We start from the raw sequence: 17,662 nt of genomic DNA on the forward strand, positions 1-17,662 counted from the left end.
CAGAGACATAATTCATGTTTGGACTGGAGTCACATTAGGCTGTGTCATTGCACCGACACTCTTCTTGATCTTTCTTGCTGCAATGCTCCATCTCACCGTCAGCAAGCTCACCGCTGAGGTAGAGCTAAGCGATAGAACAAACGGGAATCTGTTCAACCTCCGCCACCTGCAGGCCAGATCTAAGGTTGTCCACTCTTCTGTCATTGAACTACAGTATGCAGATCATGCTTGCGTCTGTGCACACTTGGAGGCCGAGCTCCAAGCTATCATCAACAACTTCACCAAGGCATATGAGAGTATGGGCCTTACATTAAATATCGAACCTTCTACCAACCTGCCCCCGCCACACAGCACTCTCCCCCAGTTATCAAAATCAGAGGCTTAGGACAACATGGACCACTTTCCACACCTTGGGAGCTTACTGTCAACAAGAGAGGGCATCAACAACAAGGTTCAAGACTGCCATCAGTGTGCCAGCGCAGCCTTCGGTTACCTGAGGAAGAAAGTGTTTGAAGACCGGGACGTCTGACTCGTCTCAAAGCTCATGGTCTACAAGGCAATTGGAATACCTGCCCTCCTATATTGCTCAGAGACATGGACTATGTACACCTCAAGACCTTGGGGAAGTACCACCAACACTGTCTCTCTGATCCTGCAAATCCAATGGCAGAATAGGTGCATTGACATCAGTGTTCTTGCTCAAGCCATTGTCACCAGCATTGAAGCACTGACCACACTTGATCAGCTCCACTCAGTGGCATCATCGGCATGCCTGCCACAAGGCTCCTGAAGCAAGCACTCTATTCAGAGCTTTGACACAGCAAGCAAGTCCCAAGATGACAGGGACGTGATTCATGTACACCCACAATGCTTCCTTGAAAAAGTGGAACATCCCCACTGACACCTGGGAATCCCTGGCCCAAGACTGCCCAGAATGACGGATCAGCATCTAGGAAAGAGCTGAACACCTCGCGTTTCATCACCGTAAGCGAGCTGAAGCCAAGTCAATGAGAGGAGCATGTGGCAACCCGGGCATCCACCCTCCCACTCCTCCAACACCATCTACCCATCCGTGACAGAGACTATAGATCGTGCATTGGACTTGGTCACCAATGTGAATTCATTTTTAACGTATATGCAAGTCTTCCTCGAGTCCAAGGAATTGCCTAAGCAGAAGGACAAATGAACTTAAGTACCCAATGTCAAGTTCTTACAGTTGATTCTTGTCTATGTATTTTCTTTTAATCCAAATAGTCGAAATCACTTTTGTTAAAAGAATAATCAATAAAGTATGGTGCCCAAGGTTGGGACAACACAGGCTTATCATAATTGAGAAGTCTAGACAGAGGAGATACAGTGAAGGAAAGCAATGGGACAGATATGTTGATTGAAGGAGCCTTGGTTGATGAAAGTTTCCATGAGGTAAAAATTGATAAGTTCTTTAACAAGACACTGAAAAGTTTTAGATAGGCTTAAACCAACTGTCGTTATTTGTGGAATATAAAATTGCAGAGATAAGACATGAACAAGGACGTGCTGGAGAACTCAAAAAATGCAAACATAATTTGAAAACAAGTTTGTTTAAAAAAAAATTGAACTATTTAAAATTATAAGAAGAGTTAATGATAAAGCTGGGTCCAGTTCATTCACAGATGCTGAATCATTTTGCTTTATTCGATTCTAATGAAAAACTTGCATTAATATAGCACTTTTCATAACCATCGGATATCTCACAGCACTTTACAGCCAAGGAAATGCTTTTTGAAGTGTAGTCACTGTCGAAATGTAGGAGACATGGCAGCCAATTTCCACACAGCAAACTCCCACAACTAGCATTGTGACAATAACCCGATCATCTGGGTTTTCTTTGTGATGTTGATTGAAGGGTGAATATTGGCAAGGATAACTGGGATAATTCCACTGCTCTTCCTTGAAAGGCTGCTATGGCATCTTTTGTATCCACTCGAGTAGACACATGGGGCTTTGAACCAAAACATTGTGACTCAGAGGTTAGTGTGCTGCCAGCTGAACAATGACTGACACCAAGGAAGCAAAAGCAGATGAAGAAGAGACCCTCATGTCAGAGGGAGAAGGTCAAGATAAGACTGGTGTCGACTTGATGTTAATGAAGTCTATGTCCAAAACATAAATACGATAAACACTATGCCACCATCAAGATACAGTGGTTAGTGACAGAGCACACAAAGCAGATACACCTAGGGGGCAATCTTATCGGGTCGTCCCGCCGGTCGATTGGCGTGGTGAGCCAGTAAGATCGAGCGAGAGGCAAAAAATCTCATCGCTTGTGATGTTACTGGCCCTGTTTTGCTGGTGAAATCTTAAAGGGAGTGAAGCTGATTCAATATTTTTGAGATCAGTTAAATGTAATTAGTGAGTCCTGGACACTTTCGTCCAGGTTCACTTAACCATACCTGCTTGTCGGTCGAGGTCCTCACCGGCGAGGACCACCAATGGGGACCAGACATGATGGCCGCGCTAGTGGATTGGAGGCCATTGAAGCCCTCGGGTGGTCAGGGGCAGGGCTGGGCAATGCCCCATGGGGTTCCAGCCTGGCACTGTCAGCCTGACATCTTTGGCAGTGCCCACCAGGAACTCTGGCACCGCCAGCCTACCACCCCCCCCCGCGCACTGCTGGCCCCGACCAGCACTGAGCCCAAGCTCGGAAGCCCATGACTAGCACCCACTCCATGCTCCCCCTACTCCCCCCACAGCACATACGCAGGCACCCCCACCACCCCAAAATACAACAATGTTGCTTCGGTGAACCCCCCCGCCTCTCCCCAACCTGCAACATGGAGGTGGATGGTCAGAGCGACCTACCTCTTTGCTCCCCTTCGATACGGCTACACCTGCAGCAGACTTTTATGGAGCAGATGTTTTACTCGCCGGCATGACGTTCCCCGATGAGGTTGTTAAGGTAAAATGGGGGGGATAATTGTGAGTGTTACACGTTCATTATACTGAGATGCATGGAAATTCATGCAAATTGACATCTCGCCCAATCTTGGGTGTGCTCCTCATCGCATTAACATGGTAAGATGGGAATCAATGCAAAAATGGGCGCAATTGCCATTTTCTGTCGCTCTCCTGCTCTTACAACCTCACCTCGCCGAAAAAACTGGCGCAATGAGGTCCTAAGATTGTCCCCTCCTCGTCTTCTTTGCTTCATTGAAATAGTCTCAATATTCCAAATCTCTCCTCATGGGCGGCACAGTGGTTGGCATTGCTGTCTCAGAGCGCCAGAGACCGGAGTTCAACTGCAGCCTTGGGTGACTGTGTGGAGTTTGCACGTTCTCCTCATGTCTGCGTGAGTTTCCTCCGGTTTCTGCCCACAGTCCAAAGATGTGTAGGTTCGGTGGATTGCCAATGCTAAATTGTCCCTTAGTGTCTCAACATGTGTAGGCTAGGGGATTTAGCGGGATTACAGCGATAGGGTGGGTCTAGGTAAGATGCTCTGTCAGGGAGTCAGTGCAGACTCGATAGGCCGAAAGGCCTCCTTCTGCACTGAAGAATTCTATAATTCTACGATTCTATATCTGTCATCAGGGTATTCCAGGTATGAACAACATGCAAATAAAATGTGCAGGGAAGGGCAGCATCAGGTGTAGATGCTTTACAGTCACATTGTCTTCATTTATAGCAGGCAGATTTGCTGCAATTGGTAGATGCCAACATTCATGTGATTGAGAGGGGCCTTTTAAGTAACTTATCAATGGTCAATGCTCATGTCACTCGGCAGAATCAAGGTTGTCCACCCATTGAACGGGCAGTAAATTATGTGTCTTGAAGTGGAGTAATTAAATCATAAATCCACCAAAAACAGGACAGATAACAACTCACAAGCCTCAAGGATGTGGAATTCAAACAGGTAAAATAAATGCAGCAAAAACCCATTGTCATCTACCTCCGTTCCTTCACTGTCGCTGAGTCAAAATTCTGGGCTATACCTCCCCCACCTGCTGTATTTCAAGAAGGCAGCTCACCATCACCATCTCAGAGACAATTCGGGATGTCAAATGAATGGTTTATTTATTTATTTCTTAGTGTCACAAGTAGGCTTACATGAATGAAGTTATCGTGAAAATCCCCTCGCTGCCACACACCAAAGCCTGTTTGGGTACACTGAGAGAGAATTTAGCATGGCCAATGCTCCTAACCAGCACGTCTTTCAGACTGTAGGAGGAAACCGGAGCACCCGGAGGAAACCCGTGCAGACATGGGGAGAATGTGCAGATTCCGCACAGACAGTGACCCAAGCTGGGAATCGAGCCCGGGTACCTGGCGCTGTGACGCAGCAGTGCTAACCACTGTGCCGCTCCAGCTGACCTTGCCAGAATGAAAGCATTGAAGATTAAAATCAAAATCATGGGGCAGGAGAGGAAATTTTCATAGAAATATCAAGGGTGGAATTTCATGGTTCTGTCCTGGTGGGGGTGGAGCTGGAAAATGCAACAAGCCATTCAAAACCTCATTGACAGCGACAGGACCAGATGATCCCGTTGGTGGGAGGGACTGTAAAATTCAACCCTGATTTACAACAGGATCCTTAATATATGTCAGTTCTCAATTTTCTTTTTATAATATTCTCCGGTTAAAATTAATTTTAATTCCTGGGAACAAACACCTGTCAGTTAGGCATGGAAGTAGCTGTTATATTTCAGCATTTAAAAGCTTTCTTGTCTGCCAATTGCTCAGCCCCATCGTTCCCTGCTATCCCTTGCCTTGTTTGACCTGCTGGAAACCCAGCAAATCCGTGTGCCCAGAGGTGAAGTCAGAGTCCAGTTCAACTGCTCTTTAACGTATTTAAATCACATTTAAGTAGCAGGTCCACTTGTCCCGTAAGGGTTTCCCACACACTAACAAATGCACACGATTTAAATGAGAGAGTGGGCAGGTTCCTGCAGGTTTCCCAACAAGCTGACACTCTCAGCAATTTTAAACTGCTGCTCCCCTAGAAAGCCACCCATGGGCGGCACGGTAGCACAGTATGGGCGGCACGGTAGCACAGATGGGCGGCACGGTAGCACAGTGGTTAGCACTGCTGCTTCACAGCTCCAGGGTCCCGGGTTCGATTCCCGGCTCGGGTCACTGTCTGTGTGGAGTTTGCACATTCTCCTCGTGTCTGCGTGGGTTTCCTCCGGGTGCTCCGGTTTCCTCCCACAGTCCAAAGATGTGCGGGTTAGGTTGATTGGCCAGGTGAAAAATTGCCCCTTAGAGTCCTGGGATGTGTAGGTTAGAGGGATTAGCGGGTAAATATGTGGGGGTAGGCTTGGGTGGGATTGTGGTCGGTGCAGACTCGATGGGCCGAATGGCCTCCTTCTGCACTGTAGGGTTTCTATGATTTCATCAGATTAAAGTACTCCCCACAGTCTCCGTCTTCACTCACTTTTTTAACAATTTGACTGTGAAAATGTTCTTCGACATTAAGAACGTCAGCTTTGCTATTTGATTGAACGTGGTTATAATTTTGAATAAAGTACTCATGCAACAATTACATGTTCCAGGTTGATAGTAAATAAGTGTCCACTAGATGGCACAATGTTATGTATCTTCCGCCTTGCCTCCAGTAATGGGGAAGGCAAAACAAAGTCCAATTTCAGCAAAATATCTGGAGAATTCCTGTGCTTTTCATAAGGTAGTCAAATGAACTTCAGGGGACTACTGCAGCTGATGATGCATCACTCGGTTAATTTATTCAACCCTCTCCCAGGGATATCTCATAGTGTCCGTCACTGTGAGGAACATCCATTACTGTGTTTTCAGAATAAGTATTTTTTCTCACTTTAATTAAACAATTTATTCGATTTGTAGTTTCACATCTTCTACAACTCAACCAACTCAACTTTATTGTACCACCATATTGTCCATTGTATTGCACCATCATCACCATTGTACTCAACTTCCATACCTACTCTGGGAGTGAAATTATTCCATGCAATAGTAAGTTGCAGGTCTGCATTACATCTGCTGCAAGAGCGTTAAAGAAATATTGGCATATTTTTACTCATGCGCCTAAAATTCATGCCAGGACTGAACCAGTTTAAACAGGTGGACGTTAATACATAGAAACACTATTAATTTCTACCAACTTGCTAATAATGTGTTAATACAAAGGGAGGCGATGGGGGCAGTGGTATTGTCATTGGACTACTAATCCAGATCTGCATAGATGGTAAAATTTGAGTTAAATTTAAAAAAACTGATGACCATTGTCAAAAACCCAGGTTCCGCCTGTCTTCTCAGTGAACACAATAGATCCCATGCACTATTTTGAAGAAGATCAGAAGAGTTTCCCCTGCTAAGTTGGTCAATATCTATCCCTCAATTAACATCATTAAAATATGATTTAGTCATTAGTTACTTGGTGTTGTGTGCAAATTGGTTGCCACATTTTCCACATTATAACAGTGATTGCACATCAAAAAAGTACTCAATTGACTGTAAAGTGTTTTGGGATGTCTGAGGTTGTGAAAAATACTGGGGGCAATTTTGAACTTAACTTAACCAAGAGCGTAAATGGCGACACAGGCCCAAAGCATCTCGCCGGCGAGATCTTGTTCTCTGATTTCCCCCACCCTTTTTGGGTGGGAGCCTCCTTTAACATTATTTAAATAAGTTTACATGTAGTTATCAGGGAACCTGCTGGGGATACAAAGGTAAATATAGCCCTCAGTGGGAGGGGGACATGCCTGGGCAGTTCCCTGGCATTGTCCCTTACACCCTGGCAGTGCCAATCTGGCAGTGCCAACCCAGCAGTGCCAGGGCAGGCCCTCTTGGGTTGCAAACAGACTAACTTAGTCTCAGACTATTACCAGGCAGAGAGATAGGGTCGTTTGCCACCTGACCTTTTGAGCCTGCTCCGCCATTTAATAAGATCATGGCTGATCTGATTTTAACCTCAACTCTACATTCCTGTCTACCCCGGTAACCTTACACCCCTTTTCAGGACACTATCCACCTCTTATTTAAAAAATAAGAGGTGGATATCCTTTTGAGGGAGACCTCCTTTTGAGGGAGAGAGTTCCAAAGACTCACAGCTCTCTGAGAAAAGAAATCCTCATTTCTGTCTTAATTGAGAATCCCTTATTTTAAACAGTGACCTCTAGTTCTAATTCTCCCACATGAGAAATCATGTTAATTAGCCAATCTTCAATCCATGCCAATAAATTACTCCCTACACCATGAAATTTATTTTTGCAATAACCTTTGATGTGGCACTTTGTTAAATGCCTTCTGGAAATCTAAGTATGGTACATCCACCAGTTTTCTTTTATCCACAGCAAACTGAAGCTCATTAGTTTCTACTTCTGAAAAGAGGGAAAGACAATTGTAGTGCATTCTTCAAAAGTCTGCAGCCAGTTAAAGGGCAATATCACTGATCAGCAAGATAGCAGAAGGAGCAGCAGCCTGGGGGTATCAGTAGCTGGAAGATGCTCCAACAGCAGTGTTCTCTCCCAAGTCAACTTGCCCAGTATTGAGGCTCTATTCATTGCTCGATAGACAGGACAGGTAAATCAGTAAGGATAGGAAACAACGCCTCCTCCACGATCATTCCCAACACTGGTAAATAAATTAAGAGGTGAAAAAGTAATGAAAAAAGCAGCAATTAAAGACAATCTATCTGAAGGAACACGGCATTCAATATTCTTGTTCTGATTGGCAGGATGGAACAATTACACACCAGGCAGGAGGTTTCATTTCCTCTTTTCTAACATTACAGTTAGGAACAAAACCAACTACTTGAGATGCATTGGTGAAACGAGAAATGAACAATGCTCCTGTCTGATGTATAATTGATCCAACCTGTCAACCAAAGGCTAATTACAGGTATTGGAGCATGAATGAACCCAAAGCTCTCCAGGCATTTGAGCTTTCCAGGAAGACTCAGAGACCTAAACAAAGGCAGTGTTAAAAGAATGGGGCTGAATGAGCAGGTCTGGTGAAATGAGAAGGTTCCTGAGGCTTACTGGATTTTATCAATAATGAACTGTGTGATCTGCTCTGGAGTTGTCAATCAGAGCAGTTCAAAGTGGCCAGACTGCACCTGTTGCTCATTCAGGTTCTAAAAGGGACTCTCTCGAGCGAAACTGACATCTCCTGTCAGTCAGAGGACTTCAAAGCTGTCTTCTCACACCTGGGGCTTCTGAGAGAGAGCAAAGGCAATCCCTTCCATAGAATTGAATGCTGCTGTGATTTTGCAAGCTTCCAGATGTCCAAGAGGCATGGATATTAAAGTTACCCAGGCCACTTCAAAAGTTTCACAGTACACAGACAAGAATGAAGATTTTAAACTGAAAGCTGCTGGAGATCACTATGCTAGAAGGGACAGTCCAGCCACGAGACCCCCATCCTGGGTGAAAGTCCCGAGGTCAACCCTTTCCCCACAGCCTGAGCCTACCAAACTCCCAGGTCCCTTGGGGGACCCTCCCTCGGCAGTTTGACAGCAGCAGAGGGGCACTTGGACAAAGTGCTTACCTTCTTGCCCCTCCTCAAAATCCAAGATGCCAGGTCAGGGTCTCAATCCCAGGGTTCCAGGGGGCAATGTAGGGTTGGCATATAGACTCTAGAATTATAATTATGATACAGTGCATGAACATTTTTCAGGCACACCATTTGCAAAGCTCTTACGAAATTGATTCACTTGACTTCCCTCTCCATCTTTTAAAACATGCTCAAAATTAATCTTTTCCACCAAGTTTGTGATTTTTCTCTAATAGCTCTGTGTCCATCTTATTCTTGCCTATTATTTTTTCTTTCGCCTCTCCTTTGTAAAGCACTTCAAGCTTCCTACACTAAAGGAATTAATATTGGTTGTCAGAAATTATTTTTTTTAAGTTGGGGTGTTAACCCATTTATTTTAAGGACTGTTCAGGTTACAATGTTCATAAGGTATTCTACATTGTAACTTCAAGGCCACAGGATTTTGAATCCATAGTTTGTAATGTAAGCATATACTGCAAATTGTGAATTGTGACAGTCTCAGCATCAAAATTAATATAAAAATCTGACTCCTGGACTGGAACCTAAATATTAGCGGCAAATGAGATGGTCTCACTTTTCTTTCATCTGCCTTATGTTCTTTATTAACAAATGCCATAGTATGAGAAAAAATCTATGGCATTTCATTATTTTGACATAAACAATGATATTAGTACATTCTATTCTCAGTTGAAATATAATCACGCTCATTAATTTTGATATCAACTATAGTAGGAATGTGGAGTGTGGGGTGTAGGTTGATCATGCACAGAATGAAAACTGATTCATTATGTACACACCCACTAAGGGATTAATTTATTGAAACAAAAAGTTCCATTTTTATTCAATACAAAAACATGCTGCAAAACTCTATCATCTAAAGCCAAGCTAAAAGTTATTATCGAGTCACACGAAGTACCACATTCAACACAAAGAACTCTCTTTTACTTGAGTAATAAATTATTGACAGCAGTATAAAGATTAGTTAGGGTCACATCTGCACCAAAAAACATACAAAGTTATCACACTTAAACTATGGGAATAAGATAAAATTCCAAAAAATCTTCGCAAAAAAGGGATGAAAACGGGACATGTACATTCTCTTTTCTGTACATATAGAAAGAATAGCAGCAATAATAATCATCCCTCAATCTCTTTGTAACTTTAATGAAATGATCATGTTTTTGAACAGTTTTGAAGTGATGGCATTTTTAAACAATGACAGTACAGGTTAAAGTGTCTTGTTTTCATTTAGAAGTACTCTATGCCAAAAAAGGTCTGCCAATGTACATATGACACCAATTGTGTTGAAAAACATAATTAAGTTACTTGTGTGCAATGCCATCAAGATGAAACCATTCACATCTTTCAGTTCTCACCAAACATAGAGATTGTTAAACATTTTTTAATAAAGACAGCTTTTCCTTTCAACACCAAACAAATCAAGTCCAACTGTAAAAATATTAGATTTCTGTCTACACAAATTGCAATGAGTATGGTCTAATGGAAAATCAGTTTAGAAATTACACTTATTCCTGATACCTTATTCCCATAGTTTAAGTGTCTTGTTCAATATTGTTATACAAATGTTTATTCTGTTTGTCTGACACTGCTATTGTAATAGATGCATTAATGGTTTAATAATAAATGGAACAAACCACCATTAAAATAACAAAGGAATGTATTAAAGAGTATATTTTCCACTGGTGGATTTCAAGTACAGATGGAAAACACATTCAGGGCATTCATGTATGTGCTATTTTTAAAATAAACAAGTTAATGCCTGGTTAAAAATAGTGCACAGATTCAAGTATTACAAGCTAGCAAATACATGAACATGATGTGGAGATGCCGGCGTTGGACTAGGATGGGCACAATAAGAAGTTTCACAACACCAGGTTAAAGACCAACAAGTTTATTTGGTATCACAAGCTTTCGGAGCATTGCTCCTTCATCAGCACTCACCTGATGAAGGAGCAGTGCTCCGAAAGCTCGTGATACCAAATAAACCTGTTGGACTTTAATCTGGTGTTGTGAGACTTCTTACAGTACATGAACTTAATTGATGGGGAAGAAACACTGCCTACATACTAATACCACACAGTGGGATTTCTCAGTTACTGCAATATGGAGCTGTGGCATGTTTGAAGCTTTACAAGACTTGCAATCAAATAAATTGGATGGTCTCACTGCAGAACCAATGTCAAGCAAAACTGCAGAGGTGCAACTAGTTCCACACAGTAGAGAAATTCAAATATCGTCACCTTTTAATTAGCATTAATCAATTGAAATCCGATGTATAGCTGACATATCCAAAAACTCACAACTGCATGAATCTTCAACTAGAAATTAAATATATAAAGTTCAGCCAAATGACTGCAGACCACCCAGCAACCTAGGTTTGTACAAAGCCTGATATTGTTCCCACTCCATCACCCTCCCACTCCCAAGGTGCACAAATGGATCAGTTGCTGACCAGTTTCTTGGTTGTTGAGAACAGGAGCCCAGTTGCCCTCTTCGAAAACTAATAAGGATTATTAACACATGACCAATTCTGACTGTGTCCCCTCTTCTGTAAAAAAATAGGCATAATAAAAGAACTTAATAACAAAAGAAATGCTCAACAAAGCAAGGAAAACTCATAAAACTAAATGATAGTATTATCTATTAGACAGATTAACTAGTCTCAGAAAGTCTCGAGAGCGCAGGTGGGCGACCCAGGCATGGACAGGACTGCAGAAGAGAGGCAGGCAACCAGTGTGACACTGTGTCATGGGCTGCATCAGCTCTGGATGCATAAATGGCTACATCGGCCAAGTCCAGAAGTAGACCATAAGAAATATCCTCTGGCTTGCCTGTTCCCTCTACACCATGTCATGCAAGTCATTTAAAACAATGGATTATCTAAAAATGAAAAATCACCCAGCGTTATACCAGAGGCAAAAAAAGCAACAGTGCAATTACTTTGTAACTGCTTGAGGAACTGCAGCAATTTTGTGAATGACACTCACAATTTGAGTGGTCACCACTCAAAGTTTCTCCATTTTGTTTATGACATGCTGCTGTATAGAAGCAATATATCAGCATATCAGAAAAATGAGAGTAGTCTTGGTTACTTAAATGTCAAGCCAAAAAATCTAACATTTCTTTCATCCATCCAAATTGTTTCCCCACTTCTCTCCTGAAGGTGATGATTCATTTTCAATAACAGATCCATGATTATCAGCTAGACTCCAGAACCTCTCTAAACTGGTAATTATCTCTGTACTGGAGATGAAACAGTGTTAGCAATTAGGTATTTGACTGAGCACTACATCTAAATCCATATGGCACTTTCTAACAGGACTTATTGGATCAGAACTGGGAAATGAGGCTTGTTTTGACCTCCTTCTAATTGGCTTGATTGAGACTAACTACTTCAGCTCAGGCCAAAGCTTGGATCTCGTTTAATAGCCCCTTGTTTTAATTATACAGGCTCTATCAAAATACTGAATTCCTCAGATTTTGATCTGAAAAAGAGTAGATTTTTTATTTACTTAGTGCATTTATTACACTAGATAACCACACCCTTGATTAATCTACATGATTGCTAACTCATGATAATCGTACTTTTAAAAAAACAAAGCTCAGAGTTAATCTCTAAGCAGGAACCATATGTGCAGAGGATGAACTGGGTTACAATCCCCAGAGAGTGATGCCTATTCAATATTCCTGCTTCTCCCAGCACACAAGAAATACACTCAGAATTTCCAAAAAACCTGATCTTGGTCTGCAGCGTATCCCAATGTATTCCTCCAGGTTCCGCTGCTGGCTTTGGCATTGTGCGTGCCTCCTAATTTCTGAAACTAAAATTACATTGTGACTGCATCGATGACAAAATCAACTTTAGCGTGTTAAAGTAGGAATCCACTAGTCTGGGACAGCTAGTTGGCCCTCCTGTGCCAAAATTCTGCTTGGTTAAAGTAGATGGAGGGAATACTCATGTCATTGAGTCATAGAGTTTTATAGCAAAGAAAGAGACCCTTTGGCCCACCGTGCCTGTGCCAGCCATCAAGCACCTATCTATTCTAATCCCATTTTCTAGCACATGGTCTGTAGCCTTTTATGCTATGGCGTTTCAAGTGCTCATCTTAATGCTCCTTCAAATATGTCAGGGTTCCCACCTCTACCATCTTTCAGGCAGTGAGTTCCAGATTCCCATCGCCTACTAGGAAAGTGGTGCAACTAAGCCCACGCCTCCACCCCACCTCAATTTTAGTAACCTATCTGTCTTGTTATTGCCAGGCATGGCTTAAAAGCGGGACTTAAATCTTAACATAGTAAATAGCCTGTACTGCAAGCAAATGCTGAGGTAACACAATGTGTTACTGACTACCTTGCAGTGCAAAATGAGTTTAAGAGGCATAGTGAATTTCGTAGAATCATAGAATCCTACAGTGCCAAAGGAGGCCATTTGGCCCACTGAGTCTGCACTGACCACAATCCCACCCAGGCCCTATCCCCATAACGCCATGCATTTACCCTAGCTAGTCCCCCTAACATTAAGGGGCAATTTAGCAAGACCAATCCACTTAAATCTGCACATCTTTAGCCTGTGGGAGGAAACCGGAGCACCCGGAGGAAACCCACACAGACACGGGGAATTTATATTGCATCAGATCTAAATCTACAAAAACCTTTAATCACAGAGCTTTGAACTGGAGCAATTCAATGAATATTATTTTTTTAAAATCTCTGGTATTTCATGACTGTTTCACCAAAAGGAAACAGGAGCAATTCCTCCATTCTCCACTTCTGGGCAAAATACTCTTAAGGTTTAAGTAAAGAAAATAATTTTGCATATTTCTTATCTGTATTATGAGAAAAGTATTGGTTGAATGTTGCACTCTGGATAAGATATATTCTCTGAGATCAGCATGATTGGTTGATTCTTTGTTTAGTTTGACAAAAACATACGTACAAAGCTTTTCTCCGTTGAAAAAGATCCCTAAAAATCTCAGATGGAGTAGTTTAATATTTCAAGGTGATCAGAATATTTGTAGCTCTGATGGAGTCATTTGATGTTATTGACTGACCAGGCTCCAATTTAACAAAAAGATATCCACGTCATTTATCTGTGTCCATATTCTTCATTTTCTTGAATGCAATGAACATGTAAATCTCATGGCGGTAGAGGTTATGGCTTGCCTGTCCACCTTCCTTGCTCGGAGATACTTAGGTCTTCATATAATCAAAAGATGAATTGCGAGGGCAGTAGCTCATTCAAGTAATTTAATGCATGTCCTCCAGATTATAATTGATAATGTGAATCATAATTAAAGAACAGATGGTGATTGCAACCAATGTAAAAGACTAATGATTAAATAATAATAGTAAAAACTGTGCCTGTGGTCACTTAGTTGAATATTTAAGTTATATTTCCCCATTTGAGGCAAACTGTTCACTCACAGCTCCAGGATTGTTTTTATCACCTTCGTTTTGCAGGTGATATACTTAAATACATTCAACATGAAAAGCTGAAATCTATTATTACAAAAAGAAAATATCAGTGTTTATGCCAATGAATAAGAAATACTTTATGAATCAGACATTTTGAGATGCTACCATTGTAAGAAAATTGGTCCTGATGTTTACCCCCAATTTTGGGCAAAATAATGTGGTGATGCACAAAAGCTAAAGGGGAGAACTCACCCTTCGGTCTCACTGTCATTCTGCTCTGTGCCATTTTGATTAGGGCCTGCAGGGTAGGCAGCCAAAGATCCCTCCAGAGACAGTAGGAAATATCATTATCAAATACAATTCAGGGTGTTATGAGCATTGGATGGGGCTTGGTCTTCATATGTTCTGTTTAATGGTAGACGATGTGGAGCAACACAACCAATGGGCCTTAAAGGGACTTCATGAGGCCATTCTAAAAACAAGGAGGTAGGTTTTAGCAGCATTAATGCTCCTTTAGGCCCCACAAAAATGGTCCCATCTGGTACACAATTCATTGGAGTCCTCTCCCACCATTAAATTAATAACTCTGATGAGTCACCAGTTTTCCAAACTATGGAAACCCGGACAGCTCATGAAACTCTGGAAATTAGCCAACCATCAGAATGGTTCCGGTCTCTGGCTGCTCTCATCATGTGGGTAACTGGCTTGCTTCGCCTGATGCCTGTCTGATAAAAAAGGTTTGCATTAAAATTGGTCCCTATAATTCTTACAATTAACTGAATGCCAGAAAAGATAAAAAATAGTTTTGAATTTTGCATGTCACAGCATAAACATGTACATCAATCTTTAAGATGACAATAATTAAACAGAGGTGCTGAAATACTGACAAACCTATTTACTTTGAAATGACAATTAGTCAATAGTGAATTTTAGCTGCAGTTTTGTGACTACGTATAGGAATTGTTTGAACATTACTTAGGCTATTTTAAATGGTGAACCAGCCAATCAGAATCTAGATGATTCAATAATTCTTTGCATGAAGAACAGTTTAATTAGCTGTCAAGAGTTTTGAGTGACAATCCATTGATTACTAATGCTCAATATGGTGCTGGTACCATAGGTTAAACTCCCGGATTTCCTTCTCATGTAAACGACGTGACTTGCTGGAACGACTCGACTTGGTAGACTGCGCCGACTTAGAGCTCTGACAGCGGGACGATGTTCTCCTCATCAAGTTCTGAGAGATTGACTGGTGGAGGTTTTTCATAGAGGACGAAGCTGCCATTGTCACAACCCACGGGTGTTTCAAAGCTTGTGCAGCTGCCATTCTCTCATTAGGATCTAGTGTGATTAGCCTATCAATGAAGTCCTTTGCCAGGTTAGAGACATTTGGCCATGGCTGTAATGAAAGTAGAAAGTAAGGAAAGATCAATACTAATGCAGAATGTGGCGTGAGATAACAATTAATTCATTAAATATAAAAAATGACCTGAGCATCTATAGCAATGGCATCTCTCCCTACCCTTGCATGCCACCGTGGGAGTTTGCCAAGTAATCAATCCTTGGTCTCCTCCTCTTCCTACTTGCATGTTATCCTTTAACAGTGTCATTGCAGACATATGCACTAATGACATTCAGACTTACCTCCACTCAGACAAATGTGAACCTTTCTTTTCTTTTTATAGCTCCTGTTTGCTTCACTGCTTCTGTTACGTAAGACTGCTTGCTGAACAGCAAGACTCGGATAAGCTGGAATTTCCTCCAGCTAAATACGGGAAAAACTGAAACCATTGACCTCACCGTAAACTCTATGTCCTCATCAATGACTTCATTCCACTTTTAAAGTTTTGGGTTCAGCCTTTAACCCCATGTTTTCTTTATTCCAAAGACTATCTATTTCCATAAAAGCAAAATGTTTCAGATGCTCGAAATCTGAAATAATATGTGTTCATTTATTGAAACTAGACACACAAGAACAGATGTTCATGGGTGTAAAACCTGAAAACACCAGCAGGAAAGCTGTCAGTGTGTGCTCTGCTTAAAAGTAAAAGTGAAACTAAAGTTGGATTGCCTGATGCACTGCCTTCCTGGTGACTTGATATGTTAACTCTCCACAGATGCTGCCAGGCCTGCTGAGTTTTTCTAGAGTTTTCTGTTTTCATTATCCACCTATTTCCACCTCTGTAACATTGCTCATCTCTGCCCTAACATCAACCCATCTGCTGTCGAAATGTCGTAACATGCTGCTAAGGGGTTGCAGTATGACATGAAAGCAAGTGCATCATGCAATCCAGCTTTAGTTTCACTTTTATTTTTAAACAGAGCACACACTGACAGCTCTCCTGCTGGTGTTTGTTCAGTAAGAAGTTTAACAACACCAGGTTAAAGTCCAACAGGTTTATTTGGTAGCAAAAGCCACACAAGTTTTCGGAGCTGCAAACCCCTTCTTCAGGTGAGTGGGAATTCTGTTCACAAACAGAGCATATAAAGACACAAACTCAATTTACATGAATAATGGTTGGAATGCGAATACTTACAACTAATCAAGTTTTTAAGAAACAAAACAACATGAGTGGAGAGAGCATCAAGACAGGCTAAAAAGATGTGTATTGTCTCCAGACAAGACAGCCAGTGAAACTCTGTGGGGGTTACAAATAGTGGGACATGAACCCAATATCCCGGTTGAGGCCGTCCTCGTGTGTGCGGAACTTGGCTATCAGTTTCTGCTCAGCGACTCTGCGCCATCGTGTGTCGCGAAGGCCGCCTTGGAGAACGCTTACCCGAATATCAGAGGCCGAATGCCCGTGACCGCTGAAGTGCTCCCCAACAGGAAGAGAACAGTCTTGCCTGGTGATTGTCGAGCGGTGTTCATTCATCCGTTGTCACAGCGTCTGCATAGTTTCCCCAATGTACCATGCCTCGGGACATCCTTTCTTGCAGCGTATCAGGTAGACAACGTTGGCCGAGTTGCAAGAGTATGTACCGTGTACCTGGTGGATGGTGTTCTCACGTGAGATGATGGCATCTGTGTCGATGATCCGGCACGTCTTGCAGAGGTTGCTGTGGCAGGGTTGTGTGGTGTCATGGTCACTGTTCTCCTGAAGGCTGGGTAGTTTGCTGCGGACAATGGTCTGTTTGAGGTTGTGTGGTTGTTGGAAGGCAAGAAGTGGGGGTGTGGGGATGGCCTTGGCGAGATGTTCGTCTTCATCAATGACATGTTGAAGGCTCCTGAGGAGATGCCGTAGCTTCTCCGCTCCGGGGAAGTACTGGACAACGAAGGGTACTCTGTCCACTGTGTCCCGTGTTTGTCTTCTGAGGAGGTCGGTGCGGTTTTTCGCTGTGGCGCGTTGGAACTGTTGATCAATGAGTCGAGCGCCATATCCTGTTCTTATGAGGGCATCTTTCAGCGTCTGGAGGTGTCTGTTGCGATCCTCCTCATCCGAGCAGATCCTGAGGGCTTGTCCGTAGGGGATGGCTTCTTTAACGTGTTTAGGGTGGAAGCTGGAGAAGTGGAGCATCGTGAGGTTATCCGTGGGCTTGCGGTACAGTGAGGTGCTGAGGTGACCGTCCTTAATGGAGATGCGTGTGTCCAAGAATGCAACCGATTCCGGAGAGTAGTCTGTGGTGAGTCTGATGGTGGGATGGAACTTGTTGATGTCATCATAGAGTTGTTTCAGTGATTGTTCACCATGAGTCCAAAGGAAGAAAATGTCATCGATGTATC

General features: G+C 42.5%; 1 protein-coding gene across 1 annotated transcript in view; it reads right to left on the minus strand.

Moving 5' to 3' along the window:
• Positions 1-15,028: 15,028 nt before the first annotated feature.
• LOC144495473 (serine/threonine-protein kinase H1-like) overlaps positions 15,029-17,662 on the minus strand; it is an 85,050-nt gene continuing 82,416 nt past the window's right edge. The window contains exon 3 of the mRNA XM_078215490.1: positions 15,029-15,337. Coding sequence (XP_078071616.1) covers positions 15,029-15,337 — 309 coding nt within the window. The remainder of the gene's footprint in view (positions 15,338-17,662) is intronic.

Source organism: Mustelus asterias, chromosome 7 (assembly GCF_964213995.1).
Source record: "Mustelus asterias chromosome 7, sMusAst1.hap1.1, whole genome shotgun sequence".
NCBI classification, from domain to species: domain Eukaryota; kingdom Metazoa; phylum Chordata; class Chondrichthyes; order Carcharhiniformes; family Triakidae; genus Mustelus; species Mustelus asterias.